We start from the raw sequence: 18751 nt of genomic DNA on the forward strand, positions 1-18751 counted from the left end.
ATTTAATTTTCCTGGAGACTCCTGGCAGTTTGCAAATGTTAAAACATTTTTTGTTGTTGTGGGGCGTCTCCATTGTGGGAGGGGGTGACGGGACAAACCATTAAGGGAAGATAAAAGTGATTCCAGAATAATCATGTTTTTTGTAGTTCAGGAACTTCCATATAGTTTCTCTCCTTGCCTTATTTTCCCTTTGTGGAATATTCTTCGAGATACCTGAGCGTAATCATAATTTAGTCCACCTTCCTGGGTGCTTACCTGGGCCTTCCTTGCTTCTCATTCTGGACTCTTGGACTCTCTTGCAATTGTTTTCTGAATCATTGGGCTTCTACAGAAGGAAACAACTTACCTGTCAGAAACCTCTTAGCCAGGATGTTGAATGCAAGAATAGCTCCCTTACAATGAAACTCCAAAAACTACAGAGCTAGAATATGAAACTAGAAGCTTTGAAAGATACCTGTGACCTGGGGTAGGCAACAGGTGGCCTGAGATTTAACTATTTAGCATAACAATTGTAAAAGCTTGGGGGGGGGGGGCTTTAACTTAGGTAACCAATAAATATTATAGGCATTATTAGTGGGAGGCCAAGGGGTGTGTGTGACTCACCTTGGAGTATAAAAATTGAGTGTAAAACTGTAACCTGGAACTTGGAGGCTTTCAAAGCCTGCGTCCTTCTATCTTGGTACCAAAATAAAAGTATATTCTGGTTTCACACCTTGTGTTTGCCGATCAATTGGCTTTGACAATAAATTACCAGTTCCGTTCTGTTCCTTCCCCATTTACCTACTTAACTCTAATTAGTATTCCTAAGGAAAGAGTATTGGGCCCCTGGGAGAACCTTAGGGTACCCCACTGCCTACTTCCCTGCATGTGGAAGGGAAGTTCCATTAAGACAGGGGTGTGGATCATAAGTCCTTCCAAATATGATCTCCAGAATCCCAATAGAGGAGGATGTTCGAAGAGAGCGGCTGCTTTGGCCCTCAGCTTCCCTATAGAGTGGAAGCCCTGGAGTACTGTCCACGAAGAGGCCATGGGACCACAGGAGGACAGAAAAGCAGGCCCAATACCTTTAGGGATCCAGTGGGGCTGCAAGCAGCTGACTAACAGGAAGCATAGAAACTTTAAGGATCCTGACAACTGGAAAACACCTAATGACTCCACCTAGTGGGAGATCTAATTGGTGAGATACCTGAGATAGGAGAATATGACTGGTATCTCACAGACCTTTGTTGGCCTTAGAGCAGTGTTTCTCAACCTTGGCCACTTGAAGATGTCTGGACTTCAACTCCCAGAATTCCCCAGCCAGCAAATGCTGGCTGGGGAATTCTGGGAGTTGAAGTCCAGACATCTTCATGTGGCCAAGGTTGAAAAACACAGCCTTAGAGAGTCCCTTGTTGCGGTTTCTGCTGGAAGACAAGGGGACCATTCAGGGAATCCAACTGACAAGAGTTTCAGATGTCTGGGAATAGTCTTACATGATACGGACATTTGGAAAATCATATAGATTATATCAAATAATGACAGAGAGAAGCTCCTTCACACTGATAGCAATGAAGGCCAAATTAGCCCTAGATTCAAGGCAAAGCACACTTGCTTCAATTAGGCACCAAGTGAGATGTCCATTTAAAGGTAATTTATTAGAGTATTACGAGATTTCCATTAATGAAAACAGGGAATCCAGGACACAGAATCTGGTTTCATTTTATACTCCACAGAGTAGAAAAAGTACAAAAGAACAGTTGATTCTATGTAACAAATCAGAATGGATAAAAATAGATTTTATAAAAAAATATACAAAACATTTAAAATTTAAATCCGACTTTTTTTAACGCATGGAAGAAATCATCCTGCCCAGCTACAGTTACATCAGAGACATGGACAGTAACATCCCATAAATATTAAGCACAAGCATTGAAATGAGCATTGCATTAAAAAGAGAAGGTTCACATGGGAAATGGCATCATGAGTCACATAAGTCTGTTGTGAAAAGGTACAATTTCAGCCAGTTGAAACATCTCGCATGTACAATTGAAAAAGTCCTTTATTAATCAGCCTGGGAAACTCCCTCATTTGGCAAACTATTTACTTTTCTTAATGTCTTCTTTACTCAACCCTCTTATTGGAATTATAATTATCATGGATATGATGATTCTGATTCTTTGTAAGGACACCAAGAGTTTGTACACTTGGGACAAATTCGTAGCGTGTCTATTCAGAATTGGACAAATTGAATACATAATTCAATTCCTAATATACACTCTGTAACCAAAGATCTTTTCACACTGAGACATGCTTATCATTTTTCTCCCAGGTGAATTATTTGGTGTCGATAGAGGCCTCTACGCTCAGTATAGCTCTTTCCACACTCCTGGCATTTATATGGTTTCCTTCCTGAGTGGATTGTTTGATGTCGACGGAGGTTTCCAATCAAAGTAAAGCTCTTTCCACACTCCAGACATATATGTGGTTTTTCACCTGTGTGAATTCTTTTATGGTTATTAAGACTGCTCCTTTCACTGAAGCTCTTTCCACACTCCAGACATTTATGTGGTTTTTCACCTGTGTGAATTCTTTTATGGTTATTAAGACTGCTCCTTTCACTGAAGCTCTTTCCACACTCCAGACATTTATGTGGTTTTTCACCTGTGTGAGTTCTTTGATGTTTATTAAGACTGCTCCTTTCACTGAAGCTCTTTCCACACTCCAGACATTTATGTGGTTTTTCACCTGTGTGAATTCTTTGATGTTTATTAAGACTGTTCCTTTCACTGAAGCTCTTTCCACACTCCAGACATTTATGTGGTTTTTCACCTGTGTGAATTCTTTGGTGTTGATGGAGGTTACTACACCTAATAAAGCTCATTCCACACTCCAGGCATTTGTAGGGTTTTTCTCCTGAGTGTGTTCTTTGATGGATAGTAAGACTGTTCTTTACAATGAAGCTCATTCCACACTCCAGACATTTATGAGGTTTTTCACCTGTGTGAATTTTTTGATGTTTATTAAGACTGCCTTTTTCACTAAAGCTCTTTCCACACTGCAGACATTTATATGGTTTTTCACCTGTGTGGATTCTTTGATGGTTATTAAGACTGCTCCTTTGACTGAAGCTCTTTCCACACTCCAGACATTTATGTGGTTTTTCACCTGTGTGAATTCTTTGATGTATATTAAGACTGCTCCTTACATTGAAGCTCCTTCCACACTGCAGACATTTATGTGGTTTCTCTCCCGTGTGAATCATTTGATGTCGATGGAGATGTCTACTCACAGTAAAGCTCTTTCCACACACTAGGCATTTATGAGGTTTTTCTCCTCTGTGGATTCTTTGATGGATATCTAGACTTCCCCTTGTAGTGAAGCTCTTTCCACACACCAGGCATATATTCGGCTTGTGGGTTCTTTGATGTTTTTCAAGGGTTTGAATTGTTTTGAAGGATTTTTCACATTCCCCGCATTCATACTCTTCTTGTAAATGGACTCTTTGATGTCTATAAAGGCTGCCCCTCTGACTGAAGCTCTTTCCACACTCCAGGCATTTGTGAGGTTTGTCTCCTGAGTGGATCATTAGATGCCTTTGAAGATTGGCATTTCTTTTGAAGGATTTTTCACATTCCGTGCATTCGTATTTCTTTTCTCCTGAGTGGACATTTAGGTGGGTTGTAAGAGCATCTTTTCTTTTGAAGGATTTTTCACACTCCAGGCATTGATATTTCTTTTCTCCCTCCAGGCATTTATTCGGTTTCTCTCTCCAGTGGATCCTTTGATGTTTATAAAGATATCTTCTTTCACGGAATCTCTTTCCACACTCCAGGCATTTATTCGGTTTCTCTCCTGAGTGGATTCTTAGATGGCTTTGAAGATGGTCTTTTCTTTTGAAGGATTTTTCACATTCTGAACACTGATATTTCTGTTCCTCTGTGTGGATGCTTACATGCTTTTGAAGATCTCTGGTTTTTTTGAAGGATTGTTCACATTCTGTGCATTTATAATTCTTTTCCCCTGAGTGGATTCTTTCATGTCTATCAAAGTCAATCCTCTTATTGAAGTTCTTTCCACATTCCAGGCATTTAAATGGTTTCTCTCGTGAAAGGACCCTTAGATGCCTTTGAAGATGGCCGTTTTTCTTGAAGGACTTCTCACGTTCCCGGTGCTGATATTCCTTTCCTTCCTCCTGGACCCTTTGGTGATTCCGGGGTCTTCCGAAGGACCCTCCGCCCTCCAGGACCGTCTCGGGATCTCCGCCCGTTTCCTCCTCCCAGAATCTCTCTCCAGGCAGCTGCTTTTCCCGGGGTCCCCCTTTGCTCATCTCTTCTGCAACCCCGGAGCCTTCAGGCCTTTCCCCGCCGTCTCCCGAGGCAGCCGCGCCGGGACCGGGCAGGGCTGCTCCGCGGGGTCCTCACTATTCCTCCTCCTCTCGGGCGGCGCTTCCTTCGTTTCCCCGCCGGGTTCCTCCGTCGTCCTGCGGGGCAGAGAGAGGGGCGGGTGACGGCTGCGTCCCCTTCCCAGCAGGGGAGACCCGAGGCCTCCGCCTCCGCCTCCCACGGGCCTCCCTCCCAGAACTCTCCTGTCCGCAGAGCCTCTCAGCCTGGCGACTCCCAGCACTCCCCGCGCCCTACCTGCATCCGGGCACTTCCGTCCCCTAACCGCAGAGTTTCTCCCGTCGCTCCTCTGATTGCGCAACTGTGGGCGGGGCCTCTTCTCCTCCTCCCCTGTCGCTCCCGTAGGCTTCTCCGATTGCGAAGAAAACTTTCTCTTCAGGGCTGTTCATATTTGCATGCGGCAGCTTCTACGCCATCGCATTGGCGGTGCCCGCTTTGTGACTCCGCCCCTCGCTCCTTACTGGCGCGCCGCCCTCGCCCCTTGGTCTCTGGGATCGTCCCCCCTTTGGCTCCGCCTCTCTGCTTCTTGCTCTTCCCATTCGCTCCCTTCCGCCCTCCGCGGCTCTTCCTCTCCGGCTTGTCCGCCCTTCCTGCCTTAGTTCGCCCCTCCCCCCAACCTTCTCCCTTTTCGAGGCGGGGCTGCTCTGACTGGGGGGGGGGGCAGCCTTCCCTCCGCAGGCCTACCTGGCAGGGTTGTCCGGAGGGGAGACCTAAGGGGGGGGGGGAAGAGTCCAGATTGCTTTTACCTTTATTATATAAAAGTAAAAAGTTGAAGTGTTGTTTATTCTACTGCATCAAAAGGAGAAGAGGACATTAATGCTCCTCCCTCTACCTTACACTTTACTCCCCTCCTCTCTTCCTCCATTATTTTTCTTTTACTTGTATTTTTCTTTATATTTTGTATAAAATATTGAGCATAATGGAGAGGAAGGTGGCAAAGCAGGGGAAGAGGAATGTGGGCAGGACAAAGTGGAAGAACTCAGTGTTTTAGATGTGGAAAGGAGGGACATTTTTCTAGAAACTGTCCACAAAAGGAAATAAAGAGAGAGAGGGAACAGCAAGTATATTGACTGATGGATGAGGATGAAGAATAGGATGGGAAGGATGAAATATTGTTGGTTATTGTGGATCATTTGACTCGATGGGGGGAAATGCAAATGCGAAAACTACTGTTAGAATTTTGTTGGAACATATCGTACCCAGAGGAAAGAAGTGGGAATATCACCATTTAAGATGTTATTTGGAATACCAAATACGGGGAGGGAAAGTCTACCAAACATTGAAGTAAAAGACAAAATGTTTAGAAAATATGTACAGGAACTGTCCAGAAGTTTTTCTTTCTTAAGACAGAAAGGCATTCATGTGCAAAACGCCTCTCTTGAACTTTGCAGTGCACCAGTGAAAAGCAGGACAGTGGGTGCTGATAAATACCCGGAGAGATGGAAAACAAAATCCAAATTGGGAAGGACCTTTAATTATCCTCTAAACTACTGAGACTGCATTTTGGACTGCTGACAAAGGGACTCATTACTTCTGAATGAGAGAGCCTGTGCCAGCCCTAAAGAAATGGAAGGTGGAGTCTCACCAAGGAGACCCACTGAAGCTGAAGTTTCAATGGACTTAATGGACTGGTGGACAATCATGCTACCGATAGGAAGGGCAATATTTGCACTCAGATTAATTTTTGTGCTATGTAGGGCAGAGTGGTTGCCTATGCTCTTCCCTCAATTGCAGAAAACTATGATTGAACAAATTCCATTGCGTGCCCTCCCAGATGTCTTGGTTTTGTAATTGTACATGTGGATATTGTTGTCCTTCTCATTGTATCGATTGTGTTTTGTGTGTTGGGTTTATTTATACACCAATTAATCACTGGAAAATGGACCACAATATAAAGAATTTGGAATTGGAATAGATAGAAAAGGAAAAGATCCATAGGGTTGGCTAGTATTGAAGGGAAAAAAATTAAAACAAATACACAAAAGTATATTTAGTCATAATACCAGGAATATGAAAAATTAGAATTGCCTGAATTCCCCAAGAGAGTTATAAATAGGTTTGTACAATTCGCAGGAAAAGAAAAAACTCTTACGGAAAAAAACTGTTTTGTGTGCGGTGGTACGAACATGGGAGAACAGTGGCCATGGGAAGCCTTGGAAGCTAGCCCACAGATATTCAATAATAAGTTTAGAGCAAGAAACATCACAGCCAGAACTCACTTTGCCGGTATTATCTGGACTCTGTCAACCAACTTAGTGGGAAGGAACTGTTTTACAAGAGACCAGAGTGCACCGGTGGGAGACCTCATATGTTTAGGGCTCTGGGACTAGGAATATAAATTCTGGACGTCACCCAATAATGGAACAGAGCCTGGAAAATTTGATACCATCATATTTCATTATCTCGGTAGTAAATCAGAAGTGTAGATTGCCCCAGATAATATGTATTGGATAGGTGGCAACCTTGCATATGAAAGATTACCAGGGAATAGGTCAGGATCCTGTGTTCTTGGGTGGATCAAGCCCTCAATACCCCCTGTGGGGAGGTAAATGAGTAATGAATGTCATGTCTCTGTTTTGGGAGATTGTGTAGGAGGTTTACATGACACAGGAAAGTCAGGTACTTTGGGATGATCGATAAGTTGTCTACGAGTATAAAAGACTGTAAACAACTGCCCTTCGGGGTTCAGGTTTTGCTTGACCAATCGCTCCTGAACCTTTGCTCAAATAAACCTCTCCCTCTGACAAAGAGCTGGTCTGGTCTCATTTTCTGCTACACCAGGAAGCTATCTCAACCAAGTCTGAAATGTTTTTCTACAGACCTCTTCTACTTTCTGTAACTTTCTTCTAATATCCTGCGCTGGCTTCCCTGTAAAAATCATGTTTATCATTTTCTGATTATCTGAGGCTTCAGGGTCTAAATCAGTGTATTAGCTAAAATCCTGGTATATCTTTTCATGAAAAGTCCTCAGGACTCTCATCTTTCTTTTGCCTTATTTCATATACTTTTACAAGAGTCTTAATTTAGGGAACTCCATTTTTGGATACCATATAACATTGAGAATTATGTAGCCTCGTATTGTTCCCATCATCATCCGGATCCCATTCTTGCTCCGTCCGTGAGGGGGGCATTCCCAGCGGTTGTCATTCTCATGCTTCTTCTTCTTCCTCTTCTTCTTAAACTGCCGCTCCACTGCCCCCCCACCCACCAGTCACTATTTCTCCGGTGTTAAAAAGACATCCATCAATGTCTGAATGTCTGCCCAAGTGGGGCTATGCCTCCTTATAATAGATAAGAACAGAGTCCATTTTCTCTAGGTCTTCCCTATAACTGGGATTTTGTTGCTTCCACTTACAAAGGTCAGAAGTAGAAAATGGTGTGTAAACTAGCATTCAACAGAATCTATTTCCTCCTCCTATCACTATATTTTCTTGGAGTGAGCCGGCATCTCTGGTTTTAGTTTTGAACGAGATGGGATTTCACAAGAGTCACTCACTGTTTGATTATGTTGTTCCTCAGCCTCCCCGCTTAACTGGGATCTCCTTGTTTGGGGTGTCTCATTCCATTAGTAAGGAGGGGGTGGCAGACTAGTTTAACTGGAGGAGCACTGGGTTTCTTTGTAAGAAAGGGAATCAAAATAATTAACCCCTTTCACAGTCTGGGGATAGGGACTCAACACACAGAAGCATTTACACATCAGCATACTTGTACATTTATCCTCCATTCAAACTGCTTGCATAAAAGTCCACATACAAATATTTCCTTTCATACTTTCTCCAGGAAAACCAATCATTATTATCATTAATAATTATTAGAGGGTCTTGCGCCTCTCCCAAGTCTTGGAAATGACACAACATAGAAACACATATATGTACACTACCTCCACACTACCTCCACACTCCTCTAACATAAATGACTATTAACAAGTTTCACAAATAAACTCAAATATTGTATCTCTGCCTTATTCTTTTGTTTCTGCAATATTGCTTTTAGTTGCTCAATAAGTCCCATATTATGGGGAAGAAGGCGGGGCTTAGCAGTGAGAAGATGGAGTTTCAGGCTACTCCTGAAATTCCTCTATACCGAAGGATTTTTGGACGGGTTCTTTGAACCCCAGCTGTCCCGGAGACGACAGTGAAGGTGAGGAGAGACCCATGACCTCAGAGATACCCGCAAATCTCTGGGGGGGGGGTATTAACTCCTCGTGCCAATTCCTTTCTGGATTAGCTGCGTGCTAACTGAAACTGCAGGTTGCCCCTAAGAATGCTAGAAGTGATGTCATCTGGTAAGCTGATTTTATTATCCAAGAGAGACTGTTCGCGTTAAAAACTTAAGATAACTGAAACCAAAGAACAAGGAAATTCAGCGGCGACTTGGCTTTTTCTAATGGTTTTATGGCTGGTGGTTACTTTACTTCTTAAATGCTTCAAGAAACTCCTCGACACCCTCCCCCCTCTGAATCTCCTTAAGTGGATCGTAAAATTTATTTTCTACTAATTAGCCCGTCACGATTCGACACTTTTATTACTTTACTACTCGGCTTTGTTTACAATCACAGCCTGTGAGAGACTAAGAAGTCTGTGGAAAAAAAAAAAGAGTTTGCAATTTTTAACTGCTACACACATCATCCCAAAATACCTCTAAGATTTCATTTCAGAGACTTTTTTCCGCGTGTAAAGGACTCTTTGATTCTTATCAAACACTGGAAAGAAAATTGGATCATCTGATTTTAAAATATGAAGCAAAAACTGAGATTGTTGAATGTTTAAATGCTCCTGAAATACAAACGGAAAATGTGAGAAATGGTGTCTGGTCTATCTCAGAGGAAGAAAGGAGGGGGGAAGCTATAAAGAAGATTCATTTAAAAAGACAGAGTGCAGGAGGAATGGAAAATCCACCCTTGAGAATTAAAGTTAATTTGGAAAATTTTACAAGCCCAGGACAACATTATTATTTCATCAATGGCATCCAGAGTTCAAAGGTGCCAAAATATCTCTGTCTGGATTTGATTATGAAAACATTTGGTAAACTTATCCAACGCGTGGCAATTGGCTGGAGAAGATCTTGCTATTGGAGAGACACTGGCTGATAGATGGAAAACGTAATTTAAAATCTAGCTAAATCTGATTACCTTAATGTGTAATAGATATAGCTGAATAATGACTGATATGGATAGTAATATATATAATTTGGAACTGGCTGATAGATTGAAGAATACAATTGAAAACTTGTTAAATCTAATTCCTTTTTCTTGTAACAGATATAGTTGAATAATAATTGATATTGATAGTAATGTATAAAATGTGGAGCTGATATGATAACTAACAATTGGAAGATTATACATAAAGAGTATTAACTATAATAATTATCACTATTAAAAAACTAAATAAAATACATACAATCAAATGTTAATCAATACTGGGAAAATGTTATGATATATGATATAATTAAATATTATGGATGTCCAGCTAAAATAGGATATGAGGATTTGATGATAATAGAGGATTTTACAAATAAGTAAATGAAATGTCAGCATGTGTTATGGATTAATTATGTAATGCATAGCTAAGGATGAGGGATGTTTAAATAACCATAGGTAATTAAAACTGGAGATATAATGATTTTGATATGGTAAATATTCGAGTTGAGATATTTGAATTAATATGAGTTAATGGAAGAGAAGCACCAAAGCATGTTGTAACCAGTTGATATACTTCTTTTTTTCTTATGATAGACACCTGTGTTCTGTTTTGTTTTCCTGCCTTGTCTCTTGTCGTTTTTGTCTTTTTTTGTATTATTTTTATTTTTCATTTTAATTTTTATTTTTTATCGGTCCTCTTTCTTTTTCTTTCTTTCTTTTTTTTTTGATTTCTTTCTCCCCCACTGGAGTGGGCAGAGATTATTCAAGATTATTACTTTCATCAATATTCCTAAATAATAATTACAGTTAAATGAAAATGGATATATAATAATGCTTTAGTTAATATGAGTTATGTTGATTGACTGTGGAGGAGATGTACCAAAACTTATCTGTAATTGATTGATACATTTTCTACAGATGTAAAGAAAAATGTGTACCTGTTTTAAACTAAAATTAAAAAACATTTATTAAAAAAAAAATAAGTCCCATATTATGGGGTCCCTGAAATGGCCAAAAATCCCCTGGATTGTCCAAGGGAAGTTGACGCCAGACAGACGTACAGTAATGAGAAAAAGGCTGCCTTTGACCCCTATATCTAATCCTCCTAATATCTCAGATTGAGGCAAAATACAACCACCGGCAAATCTTTGGGCAGCTTCCCTTTTAGCAACTCTGTTGCTCCTGGACTGGATTCCTTTTTGCTACCAGTTTCCCATTTCAAAGCCGGATCTCAGGTGGATACCCCTTATCCCCTGGGACCAGTGACGTGCAGCCAGGGGAGGCAGGGGAGGCAGAGCCTCACCACTGTCATTATGAAAAGAAAATGTAAAAGGAAAAAGGCTGAGCTAGTTGCTGCCAGAGTCACAGTGGATGACTCTGCTTAGTGCTTAACTGCTTAAAAAAGCCTCTTAAAAAGTGCCCTCTGCAGGAGGAGGAGGAGGCGAGAGAACCACGTGCCACATTTAGTCTCAAGGCGAAAAATTCTTTATGTAGATGAGGCACGTGGTTCTCTTGCCTCCCCCTGTAGAGGGCACTTTTTTTAGAGGGCTTTTTTTAAACAGTTAAGCAGAGTCATCCATTGGGGACTCTGGCAGCAGCTAATCCAGCCTTACCTCAGCAGCTCTTGCCTTTTTCTTTTTACATTTTTTACATTTTCATCATGGCAGACAAGCAGAGAGTAAAAATCCTCTGTGAAACAGCTGGAAAAGGTAAGTTGTCTAATCCTTGTTATTTTTATCAACTTTGTTCTTCCCAGACAGACAGACAGACACACACACACCCCAATTACAGTCTTCCTGCTTCCCTTTCAAGTGTGTGCCATGACCCTGCTTTAGCAGCCAGCCCATCACTACCTTCTACTATGTCAAACAAAATAAATAAATAACTTATAGGGGTTTTCTGAATGTTACTGCTCTGCAAAACCATCCCGTTATTTGAAACTCTAAACTTGTCACATGGTCCACTTAGTGTCAGATGCCCCGTTTGAAAAGGTAGATAATATAACCTAAAGTAAGGTGACCAGATTTTCAGATTGGTAAAGTGGGACACCTTTGACCGGGGGTGGGGGGGGGGTGGGGCTTGATTAAAAATTTTATACGGAGCAACAAAAAATTTCATATAACGCAAAAATAGTATTGTAACTTTTTTATTTCAACATAACTACAATTTACAAATATAAATTGTAACTCTTGCCAAACATCAATATTTTGATCACGTGACCATGAGGATGCTGCAACGGTCGCTAAGTGTGAAAATGGCCCCAAAGTGTGAAAAATGGTCATGAGTCACTTTTTTCAATGCCATTGTAACTTTGGTCACTATACCACCTTTCTTGCCACAGTTCTTAAGTGAATAACTGCTGTGTAACTTGCATGTGTGAGGATGACATATAGAACTTCTTGTAACTTTGCAAACTATTCTAACTGCTGAATCACACCCAAAAATTAGGTAATAGCAATACATTTTGATCCTATGTCCAGCAGGTTCTGATTGAGTAAAAAATACACACTCTTTCAAAACTACAATAAACACATCAATCTATAAATAAGTTGTGAAACCATGTGGAGCAAATATGTCTTTGTTAGCATATCAATTCCCTCCTCCTTAAGTTAATACATGGATGTGGAATATACATTTTTAATTTAACACTGATTTAATTTCACTGGTTCTGGATTGATATAATTCCAAGCAGCATGCTGCTTGGCTTAAACCAAATGATAACTGCAATTGTGTTTAACAAAGCTTGGAGAACAGCTGATATAATTTTCTTTTCAAGAAGCAAGTATGATGATACAAACGATACATCACCAGGTTTGTTACTGTCCTTTCCCTTATTATGTAAAGATACGAGGTGGTTTGATTGGAATATTAAACTATGGAGGTGGTCATTTTTGTACTATATTTCATCTTTTTGTACTATATTCTCCTTGTCCATGGCTATTATGATTAATACCATCACTATCATTTGTGCCGAGTATCTGTGCCCCTGGATATTTATTATAATATTGGCACACTTACCAATTATTAATCCAAAGCAATTAGAATATTTGTCCGGTTTGTTTCAGAAAATTATCTTCTTTCTAGAAAAACATCACTGATTCTTCAAGTATTTTATGAAAAATAAATGCAGATGGGGAGGTTATTCCTGCAACTAATAATTAATGACTCTGATCAAAAATGTTTAAACATTTTATGTCAAGTATTCATTTTCATCATAGCAATACACTACTCAAGTGGCATAAGAAAGCATAAGCATAATCACCATTGTACAAACAGAAAACTTAGCCTTCAAACCACTAATGGGCTATAGTATATAGTTTTTGTGCTAATTCAGCGGTTTGAAAATTGAACAATATTTTCAAAATTAAATCACCCTGTGTTTCAGCAGTTTAGAAAAGGAGGAAGAAAAACTTGAAGCAGGGCCAAAAGTACTACCTCAATTTGAGGGAATACATTTTCCAGGAAAGAAGTCTATGTGCCAAATATTGCAAATTAAAAAAAGGTTATGTGACCATCTTCAAGAAGTACTGAGTATGTATACTTTATTTTCATAAGAAATTAATTTACTTCTTTTTCAATCATAGGAGTGAGGGCTATGATAATCTCCCATTCCCAAAACAAGGTATATAATGGCAAAGAAAAGAGCAAATGCCTCTTTTATATAATACTGTTTCCAGGAGAAATCAATCAAACAACTAAGTAACAAATTTTAACAAGTAAAAGTTTACTTGCCAAATAAGATATGTTCCAAGTGGATTGCCAATATCAACTGCTTCCAGCAGCAAGTTTTGTTTTCCAATGCAGTTCTGTCCCTTCCATTGTATGGGAAAAGATTGCTTACTACCTACATTCAGATGTATTCTAAAATTATACCACAGCAAGCTAAAATGCCCATAAAATGACTGCAAGCTTTAAAGAATGTCTTGCTATGTAGAATATCCTGGCATAATCTTAGCTATGGCAATATTTAAATTACATGAGTGTAAACAGATTACAAGCGGTCTGTCAGAACCTCTCCATTAGATAATTAGGAAAGAAGACCACGAGATTCCATGTGTAGAAATCAAGTGTACTTTTACTAATTATAAATGATTAAAGGCATAGCGTAGCGAAGTCTGATTATTTAGGTGCGAAAGCGATTGATATATAGAATAGCCCATTCCCCACCCCTTGGCATCACAGTTACAGTCCAATCATAATTCTCTCAAGTGTCAGGTGTGAGATAACTTCAAAAGGCATCACGAAGATGGAACGTCGGTGCTGTTAGTCCTGGCGGGAATCTCCCACGCATGCGTAGTCCGATAGGCAGCTGAACTCCAGAACCTTCCTCCAGCACAATGAGTAACCCCTCCCAAATACCATGCCCTCCCTCCCCGTTTCATGTCAGCCGAAGCAACAGCAAAGCAGAGGCCGACATGGTCCTTAACTTACAATAGTTCATTTAGTGACTGTTCAAAGTTACAATGGCACTGAAAATGACTTATGACTATTTTTCACACTTATGACCTTTGTAGCATCCCCATGATATGTGATCAAAATTCAGATGCTTGGCAACTGGTTCATACTTATGACTGTTAGAAGTTGTTGTGGCTTGTATGTCTAATAAATGGCATTTACAATAACTGTAAAGTAGAATATCCAGTTTACTGATCTTATGCATCAACATTAATGTTTTAATGCAAGCGAAAGCCTAGGAATCTGAATCAGAAAGTGATTAAATGCAAAAATCCAAGGCTTTGAAACTTGGAAAGCACATGGCACAGAATGGTACAGAAATAAGCTGCAACTAGTTCACGGAATCACAACTGTGAGTGCATCCTTTAGTTAGAACAGAAGCACATAAAACCACCTTGTATATTTTCAGACTAAAAAATGAAGATTGATCAGATTTTTTGCATCCTCAATTCCATGTAATTTTCCTTCAGAAATCAGTACTGTTTTCTACCCTATTGTTACAAGTACGGGTTCCACCACAAATGCGCGAACGACAAAAGCGCGCCTCACTAAACCGCGGTGACAAAACCGTGCCAACAAAACTGCGTGACGAATGAGCGACGAATGAGCCCTGAAGCGCGCCGACAACAGCACGCCGACAGAAGCGCGCTGTAACCTAACCAAAAACCTAACCCCAAACCTAACCCTAACCGTAACCCTAAACTTAACCCTCAACCTAACCCTCAACCTAACCCTAAACCTTACCTTAACTTAAATCGTGCTGTTGTCGGCGCGCTGTTGTCGACGCGCTTTTGACATCGCGGTTTTAATGCCGCGGTTTTGTCGGCGCGCTTATGACGTTCGCGCTTTTGTCGGGTCACGTCAAGTACATCCCCATTTAAATGAAACAGAAAAAGTTCCAGGACAGCAGAAATAATGTACAAGAAAATGGATTTTATTTATTAAAGGAAACCAATTTACAATGTGAGTCTCAAGTGAGAGCCATTTTAAAAAAAGAGAGTACAGCTGATACCTACAGATATTGAAATGGAGAGCAGCAAATTCCACTAATTTAGAACCATAATTAAAATAATCCATGGAGTACTATGAATTATATGCACCATCTCATATCTGGACTTCTGAATTTGGAACTTATTTGTATGGTATATAGCTGCTACCATATAGAGATATTTTTAGCAGGCAATAGAATATTCCCAAAGAAAGATATATTAAAAATCCCCCAATACATATAAAACAGTTAAGAAAATTGATACAAATACTTATCACCTACTTTGATATTGCAGTCCAAGCATCTTGCAGTCCAGAGTCTTCTTCAACACCACAGTTCAAAACCCTTTGAATAACATGGGGGACGACAACCCAAGTCCAAGTGGGGGGAAAGGGAACCAGGAAGAGAAGCAAATCCAACGAGGAGAAAACTAAAAGGAATGGGAAAACAGGGGGGGAAATCCTTTCCTTTCTACTTCTCGGTCTTTACAGAACGCATACTCTAACCAGAAGATTCACCAGAAATATTAAAACACGAGCTACGTTGAACAGTTAGAACGAGACAGTTTTTAAAAACAAACACTTTCATCTTCCCGCAGTTCTGCACCAACGTCATCTTCCCTTCGAACCAATAGGAGGCAGCGGAGTAGTACAGAAGCGGAGGCCAAGGCCTCACGGGTAACGTTGTTTTTCAAGGGCAGCTTTAATTACAACCGCCTTGAAGTGAACTCTACTTCCCACAAATCGCTTTTGAATTTTTATGGGTTAGCCGGTGGTGGGGGAGGAAGGTTTCGGGCAGCTCCTGGGCGGCAGGTGTCCAGGCAGGAAGAGCCGGTGGGGGTGGCGGTGGCATCTTCACTACGAAGCAGGGCACAGCAGCACAAGCAGTAGGGCAGCCTCCATCGGGCAGCAAGGTGAGCTGCGTACGCGAGGCTGCTCAGCCAGCCTGACCCGCGACTCCTGTAAGTGCGCAGCGCGTATCTGCCGCGCAGCCTCCAGCCCCGCAGGCCGTCCTCCGGGCGCACAACCACTATCATCCTGCAATTCCTTGGCGGCGGCGGTGGCAGCGGCGGCCGCGAGACCTCCTCCTCCTCCTCAGCCACCGCCATATTGGCTCCTCCCTCCCTCCGAGACCCCTCCCTGCGGCTTCCCTCAGGCGCTGTCCTGCTTTTGCCTCGCCCTCGCAGAGCGGGTCCTGGCTGCACTGCCGATGCCCTTTCGTCCACTCAAATGATCGGGACTTTTTAAAAACATTGCGGGACGTGGGAAAATTTGTGACAAAGCGTGCCTATCCCGCCAAAGCGGGACGTCTGGTCGCCTTAATAAAGGAGGCTCCTCCAACTAAACTCTTTCCACACTCCAGGGATTTATGATGGTTTTCTCCTGAGTAGACCCTTAGGTGTCTTTGAAGATGTCCATTTCTCTTGAAGGAGAAATTCCGAGCATTGATATTTCCTTCCTTCCTCCTGGAATCCTTTGGGGATTCTGGGCTCTTCCGAAGGACCCTCCTCCCTCCAAGACTGTCTCGGGGTCTCCGGTTATTTCCTCCTCCCCGCATCGCCCTCCAGGCAGCCGCCTTTCCTGTGGTCCCCCTGGGCTCATCCCTCCTGTAGCCCCGGAACATTTCGCCCTCCTCCGTCCTCCTACATGGGAAAGAAAGAGGCGGGTCACAGCTGCGTCCCTTTCCCCGCAGGGGAGGCCCAGGCCGAAGCCTCCGCTTCCCATTGTCCTCCCTGTCAGCGACAACCTGCCAAACCAAGCCACGGGCGCCGCAGCCTCCCCTCCTTCACAGGCCTCCTTTCTTCAGAGGACCCTCCAGGACTGCAAGTCCCGGCGTCCCCTGCGCCCTACCAGCATCAGGCTGCATGCGCACCCCTAGCGGAAAACTCTTTCTGTCGCTTCCCGGATTCCGGAAGTGAGGGCCAGACCATCCTCCGTCCCGTTGTCAGAGAAACTCCGCCAGGAAAACAAAAGCCCTTTTCCTGCCAGGATGCGTTATTTGCATCGAGGAAACTTCTATGCCATCCCATTGTCGGGCGGGTGCGGGACCACGCCCCCTACTCGACTCTATGGCTGCTGCCTTCCTGGTTTTCATCCCGTCTGGGTTCCTCCTCTCGCTTGGCTCCTCCCTTGTACTGCCAGCCCTGCCCTTCCACTGCCCCCGCCCCCACCACTGCGCCCGGCTAGGCGAAATTGGGACCGGAGGGGATTGGGGGATTCCCAAAGGTTTCTGCAATGGACGGGAACGGATGGAGTTTCCCTTGCCGGTCTGGGCTTTCCTGTGCTAGAACCTTTTCTGCCTCCCCGGAGCTGCTCCCTTCCCGCCCCATTAAGCCTGCAGCAGCCCCGTGGGCATCTCCGGGTGGCCCCCTTTCCTCCTGGGGGAGAAGGGGGGTTGCAGCTGGGTCTCCCCCACCAGCACCCCCAGTCCAGATGCTCCTGGCCGCCTGGCACATAGACCCTCTTCCTCTCCCCGCTGGAAGGAAGGGCGGATGACCTCGCGATGGTTATTGCCAGCCTGAATGAAGCGTTGAATGTAGCCATCCTTCCGTCTTATTATAATAAATACTATTTAAATGTCCCGGCCACCTGATCCCCGGAGACTCTTGGCAGTTTGTAAATTTTAAAACATATTTTTATTATTGTGGGGCGGCTACATTTTGGGTGGGGTTGATGGGACCAATCATTAAAGAAAGAAGAAAAATGTGATTTCAGAATAATCATGTGTTCTCCCCCATTTTGCAGTTCAGGAGTTTCCATTTAGTTTCCCTTGCCTTATTTTCCCTTTGTGGAATACTCTTTGTGACACCTGTGCGTAATCATAATTTAGTCCACCTTCCTGGGTGCTTACCTGGGCCTTTCTGGCTTCTCATTCTGGACCCTTGCAATTGTTTTCTGAATCATTGGGCTTCTACAGAAGGAAACAACTTACCTGTCAGAAACCTCTTAGCCAGGATGTTGAATGCAAGAATAGCTCCCTTACAAGGAAACCCCCAAAACTACATAGCTAGAATATGAAACTAGAAGCTTTGAAAGATACCCGTGGCCTGGGACACGCAACAGGTGGCCTGAGATTTAGCTGTTTAGCATAACAAGGGAAAAAGCTTTGGGTAGGACTGTAACCCAGGTAAACAATAAATATTATAGGCATTATTAATGGGAGGGCAAGGGGTGTGTGGGACTTGGAGGCTTTCAAAGCCTGGGTCCTTCTATCTTGGTATCGAAATAAAAGTATGTTCTAGTTTCACATCTTGTGTTTGCCAATCAATTGGCTTTGACAATAAATGACCACCCAGATCCCTTCCAGTTCCGTTCTGTTCCTTCCCCATTTACCTAGTTAACTCTAATTCCTAAGGAAAGAGTATTGGGCCCCTGGGAGAACCTTGAGGTACCCCACTGCCTACTTCCCTGCATGTGGAAGGGAAGTTCCATTAAGGCAGGGGTGTGGATCATAAGTCCTTCCAAATATGATCTCCAGAATCCCAATAGAGGAGGATGTTCGAAGAGAGCGGCTGCTTTGGCCCTCAGCTTCCCTATAGAGTGGAAGCCCTGGAGTGCTGTCCACAAAGTGGCTGCCCTTTTGGAGTGGACAAAAATCCTTGCAGCTGCTCTCAGAATGGTGCCCGCTTTCAGGACAGCAGCACAAATCTTCTTGTCACGAAGGCCATGCATTGGAGCGGCTCTTTCCTGAAGAGATCTACTCAAAAGATTTGGGCCAGGGGTTAAGGGCCAGGGCCAGAAAGCAAGAGATGCAGAGTTCTGATACACCTTGGGCATGGAAGAAAGATGA

At 42.6% G+C, this 18751-nt stretch overlaps 1 protein-coding gene across 2 annotated transcripts; it reads right to left on the reverse strand.

Annotated features, from left to right (window-relative positions):
* Positions 1 to 1650: 1650 nt before the first annotated feature.
* Positions 1651 to 5057, reverse strand: LOC116519653 (gastrula zinc finger protein XlCGF26.1-like). Of its 2 annotated transcripts, XM_032233651.1 has the most exons (3): positions 4617 to 5057; positions 2545 to 4459; positions 1651 to 2460 (listed from the first exon to the last, which is right to left on the reverse strand). In XM_032233651.1, exons 2-3 carry the CDS (start codon positions 4304 to 4306, stop codon positions 2294 to 2296), a joined length of 1929 nt encoding a protein of 642 aa, XP_032089542.1. In that variant the 5' UTR covers positions 4307 to 4459; positions 4617 to 5057; the 3' UTR covers positions 1651 to 2293. The 2 variants fall into 2 exon arrangements, with proteins under 2 accessions (XP_032089542.1, XP_032089541.1); XM_032233650.1 differs by having other exon boundaries at positions 1651 to 4459.
* Between the last annotated feature and the right edge of the window lie 13694 nt (positions 5058 to 18751).

The sequence above is a fragment of the Thamnophis elegans genome, chromosome 16, assembly GCF_009769535.1.
Source record: "Thamnophis elegans isolate rThaEle1 chromosome 16, rThaEle1.pri, whole genome shotgun sequence".
NCBI lineage: Eukaryota > Metazoa > Chordata > Lepidosauria > Squamata > Colubridae > Thamnophis > Thamnophis elegans.

Coding starts and splice junctions, on each gene's coding strand:
- LOC116519653 (XM_032233650.1), bottom strand. CDS start 4,306: ATGAGCAAAGGGGGACCCCGGGAAAAGCAGCTGCCTGGAGAGAGATTC.